General features: G+C 45.6%; 2 protein-coding genes across 3 annotated transcripts in view; one reads left to right on the forward strand and one right to left on the reverse strand.

Moving 5' to 3' along the window:
* The window catches only part of HPS4 (HPS4, biogenesis of lysosomal organelles complex 3 subunit 2), a 30034-nt gene extending 26663 nt beyond the window's left edge, over window positions 1-3371 (reverse strand). The window contains exons 1-4 of one of the 2 annotated variants that reach the window (XM_012805296.2): window positions 3324-3371; window positions 2310-2563; window positions 2115-2209; window positions 968-1468 (exon numbers count right to left, since the gene is read on the reverse strand). In XM_012805296.2, coding sequence (XP_012660750.1) covers window positions 968-1008 — 41 coding nt within the window. In that variant the 5' untranslated portion in view covers window positions 1009-1468; window positions 2115-2209; window positions 2310-2563; window positions 3324-3371. Of the gene's footprint in view, window positions 1-967; window positions 1469-2114; window positions 2210-2309; window positions 2784-3323 lie in introns of those variants that run through there. The other variant, XM_023513314.1, reaches the window with a different exon arrangement.
* Window positions 3372-3437: 66 nt separating this feature from the next.
* The window catches only part of SRRD (SRR1 domain containing), an 8361-nt gene continuing 7023 nt past the window's right edge, over window positions 3438-4775 (forward strand). The window contains exon 1 of the mRNA XM_003789840.3: window positions 3438-3606. Within this exon, the coding sequence (XP_003789888.1) occupies window positions 3440-3606 (167 nt within the window). The 5' untranslated portion in view covers window positions 3438-3439. The remainder of the gene's footprint in view (window positions 3607-4775) is intronic.

Below are 4775 nucleotides of genomic sequence, written 5' to 3' on the forward strand. Positions count from 1 at the left end.
ATGGGTGCTGCCCTAGTTATAATTTCTTAACGTTATGATGATCTCCTTCCTAAGATCACAAAGCAAACTCCTCAAAGGCTGGGTCTTCATTTTACTTCTGAATCTCTAAAATTCCATTTATGAGCCTGTAGCACAAGGAAAAATGTGACCGCTTTGTCACCTGTGCACTTTTCCTCTGGATATATGCCTTCTCCAACCTCTCTCCCTGGCTTCCACTTCACCTTCCTGATAACAAGCACCAGCTCCGTCTCTGGCACAGTCCACTTTCCCCGAGATCTAGAGGCAGAGGTGCAACTGGCTACTGGACAAGTCCAGATTGAAAAGCCTCAAAAGTTTCAAAGCTAACTCAGAAACTTGACTGGCTCTGTCTCTCCCTTTCCCTACCCTCTGAATTCAAGCCCCCTGCTCATACAGGAACACAAAAGGATTTTTTTTTGAACTGCTCCAACTTTTTTACTTCCACGTATACAACTGATCACTAAAAGTTGCAAATTCTAGTTAAACCATGCCTTTCACTTTCAGCTCACTGATTAATGTTTGCTGACCCGAATTATGAGAAAGGATTAATCCCTTTAAAGTTGAAAAAGGAACTGAGTTTCAGGCAAACATGGAGTAATATCTTTCAATAGCCATCTAGCCAAACCTCTTCTCCTGGTATGACTCTCCAAAGTAACCATTCCTTGTCTCTCCAAACATGAACACTATACTGCCCACATTATTATCAGAGCTGGCTGCCTCTTCCAGATGTGGCTATCTTTTCTACAATCTGCCAGCAATGCCAGACTTATTGAAACAGTACAAGAGGCTTTCAAGGTTAAAATAGATTAGTTTTGGAAAGAAATGGCTCACATGTTTAACTTGGCTGCTTTTATAAAAACAAGATAATCTGGCTGGAAATTTACAATTAACCCAAGAGATCCATCCAGTAGTCTAGTGAGAGCTAAACCACATCAGGCCTGGAACTCACCAAGAGGCTAACTTGGTCTCTACAGAGGTGGAGGTGGCCATTTACTTAGCAACCATCCTCATTCTCTTCTTCTGGTTTTACTTTTTCAGTATCACTTCTTTGTCCCCAGCTGTGGCTGTTACTCTTTCTTCACAATCCAGTGACTCCAGACATGGTAGGTTCATGTGTTATCACAACTGCCACTTGCTTTATTTTCATTTAGCATGAAAGTGTCACTTCCCTTCCTTGTAGTCTCTTCAGTTTCGTGAATATTTCTACATCTCTTACAACTCTGAGGGCGAATATAATAAAGTGGGAGAATCCTAGCAGAAAGGTCAAATCTACTAGTCTGGATCCATGAGAGTCAGCGTGGCAGAAAGACCTCTCCAGGAAGGCCCAATGGGGAAGATGAACGTGGAGGCAGTATTCTAAAGAAATTTCTAGCTTGTCCAGTTCAAAGCCATTCTGAGGGTTCTTTTTAAAAGTTTTGGAGCTTCCAATTCAAACATCAGTGCCTTGATTCTGAAACAAACACAAGAAATAGCTATTTCAAAAACCCGTGAAAGAGCATGTGACCCAGCAGGGTTAAAGAAATGGTACATTTCAAAGGAACTTTCTGTAAGGGTGACAATGATGCTTCAAAATAAAGAAGAGAACAAAAAAAATTTTTTTGTTAAATAAAAAAGAAGGAAATTATCTCGGTGGCACCATATCTCAGTGGTTAGGGCACCAGCCACATGCGCCAGGGTTGGTGGGTTCAAACCCAGCCCAGGTCTGCTAAACAACGATGACAACTACAACAACAACAAAAATAGCCAGGCATTGTAGCGGTCGCCTATAGTCCCTGCTACTTAAGAGGCTAAGGCAACAGAATTGCTTAAGCCCAAGAGTTTGAGGTTACTCTAATGGCACAGTATTCTACCAAGGGTGACAAAGTGAGACTCTGTCTCAAAAAAAGGAAAAGAAGAAGAAGGAAAGGAGAATAACAGAGACTTCAGAGTAAGGGACTTAAGTTTCTTTAACAGTTATGATAAGCAAGCACACCACAAGCCTCACAGAAGAAAAAAATTAAATAATCATTGTGAAAATGTTCTGGCTGTTAAAAACAGCTATACGAATTAATGCTGCTGCCACAGTAATAATGGAACCCATATTAGGGAACTATCACCTTAACATCCCAAAAGTAACCTGAACACGCAGAATCCCAGAGCTGGGCAAGTTTCGAAACAACAAAGAGAACTTCACCAAGTGGCTTTCAAACTCCTATAAGAGAAAGATAACTCAGTATATCACGGAATTTCACAATCAAAAGGGACTCTGGCATCATTTAATCTTTGTCTCTTGCACTGTCCTCCAAAATTACCTTGTCTCTGCCTTGCTCCTTCCAGAGACAGAGATTGGCAATTCATAAATTTATTCTTCTACCAAACTAAAATCTGCTTCCCAGTAACCTCCACTCACTGGTCTGGATAGTATTCTCCAGGAACCCATAAAACCAGGTCTAATCCTTCCATGTGACAACCCCTTGGTCACTTCAAAACTTTATTCCTATTGTCATTTTCTCCAAGTTTAATGTCCCCAGCGACATGGTCTCATGCTTGCTCACCATTCTGCCATCTATGAGAACACAATACAGTTCGTTAAATTCCTCTGAAAGACATAAGTACCTAGAGAGGACCCCACTCAACCTCTGATGGCCTCTAGAATCTCTATAATTTCTCAGCGCTAGGTATCTTGAACTGGGCCTCTACAGGACCATATGTACTCTATGGAGCGTATCTGGGCGCCTGTGCCCGGGGCATTTCTGTTCCTAGAACCAAAGACAGCAGCCTGAAGCCCCCCAAACCCTGTCCCCAAAGAACTGGGCCTTACATTGCCAAGGTTCACTCTCTTACCTCTGAAAAGTCTAGAAACCCTGGGGCAGGAGGACCTCAAGATGCGACTAGAAAAGGCTCTGATAGTCTGGGAAGTAGCCAGGGGTCGGAGGTGTCAAGAAGTGGCCTGGACGCTGTGGTAGCGACACGAAGGAAGTGGCCTCAGTGGGGCTGAATAGCTGGGAAACAGGCGCTAATGGCAGAGAAGGGCCAGGAAACTGCCAGACAGACCCCAGGATGAGGAAGCGATCAGTAACCGCATGAGGGCTCTGGAAAGTATCTGGCCTCAGCTCGTGGGGACTGAAAAAAAGGTGAGCAAAGGCCCGGGGGTCAAGCGGCGCCTGGTCACGATCTAGGCTGGGGTCCCGCCCCTAAGGTCCCCGCGCCTCCGAGCACCGCCCACCCACCGGAGTAGCTAGGAAGCCGGGTGCTCGGGGTCTGGGGACTCTGGTCCCGGAATGTGGGGGGCGGCGGAGTCCCAGTGATTCCGACCCGGTACCTACGCGAGCGGCAGAGACCATCTAGGTCAGGAACCTCCCCGCCTACCGCCCACCGAAAGTCCCGGCGCGTGGCAATGACGTCGGGCCAAGTGCGTCGCGCGCCGATGAAGTCGGGGCTAATGGCGGCCGCCTCGACTACAGCGCGGGGATCGTGGCAGACTGCGGCTCCGCGGAGGAGGCGCTCGGCTGCGCGGCGGCCGCGGCGAAGGGAGGTGGCGGCCGGGGACCCAGAGACAGAGCTCGAGGCGGACAGCGCAGTCGTCCTTCGTCGCGTCCGGGAGGCCGAGTGAGTGAGGAGGGGTCGGTGCTCGTTCGAATCCTCGCGTCCGTGGTCAACTCTCTGAGCCTCAGTCTCCCCATCTGTAAAATCAGGATATACTGCAAACCCTCTAAGGGTTTTGTGAGGACTTAACGGAAGTAATAAGTCACTACAGGTCTGGATCATATTAAGCGTTCCGTAAAGGTTGTCTTTCCTTTTAATTGTAGTTGCAGCTGTGTGACCTTCGGCCCCTTGTAATCTGTGTGCCTCAGTTTTCTGTCTGTGCTATGGTAATAAAAATAGTACGTACGAGGCTTGTTTTCAGAATTCAGTAAATTCGTAAAGAGAAACCATTTCTTGGCACGTGGTAAGCGCTCTGTTTACTATTATTATGCAAATGTTATTACTGGTGATGTTAAGAGATAACGAACACGTGATTGTTGTTATCACCATAAATTTTTCGAACAGATGTCATACACCTGGCAGTAGCTTAAGCATTCTACATTCTTTATTGTTGAATGGGCCGGCCAGGCTAGGATCCTGGTAGGTAACAGTCTCAAAGAGACATAGGGAATGTATGGAACCAGATTTCAAAGCTAGGTCCTTATGACTCCAAAACCTGTTTCCAGCTCTCAGTTATTCTGGACTCTCCCACCCTAAATCTCCCTATGCTTTGTACCTTAGAAAGTACACAATGCCTAACACAAATAAAGCACTCAATAAATGTTCATCACTGTTGTTACTCATAGTGTTTTTACCTTTATTTATTTACAGTTCTGTTAAAGCTGAATAACAAACAGCCTAGTTAGCACTCTAGGTCAGCATCTAAGAGCCATCACAAGAAAAAAATTAATCTGAGACTAATTTTGTGTGCTCAAGAGGAGTGTCCATTCAGAGGTTACCTTTGAATAGAAAAAGTTGCTGACCAGCTAGCTGAGCCTGAAACAAAAGCAGCAGCAATTCTTTCTAAGCTGTCAGAAGGGGCCAAAGTGAATGTGGGGGACTTTGTAGGCACTCTTTTTATCCCTTGACATTGTTACTATTTCCTCAGCTTCTTCAGTATACCCCAGAAGCTTCCTGCTTCTCTCAGCACCCTGAGTAGAGAGGGACACAACACTTTACATGCTGATCCATGGTCACACTCACCAGTTTACAAAGAATTTTGTACCTTAGCACTCTCCTTTACCCTCTGTGAG

Source organism: Otolemur garnettii, unplaced genomic scaffold, assembly GCF_000181295.1.
Source record: "Otolemur garnettii isolate 467f Iridium unplaced genomic scaffold, OtoGar3 scaffold00038, whole genome shotgun sequence".
NCBI lineage: Eukaryota > Metazoa > Chordata > Mammalia > Primates > Galagidae > Otolemur > Otolemur garnettii.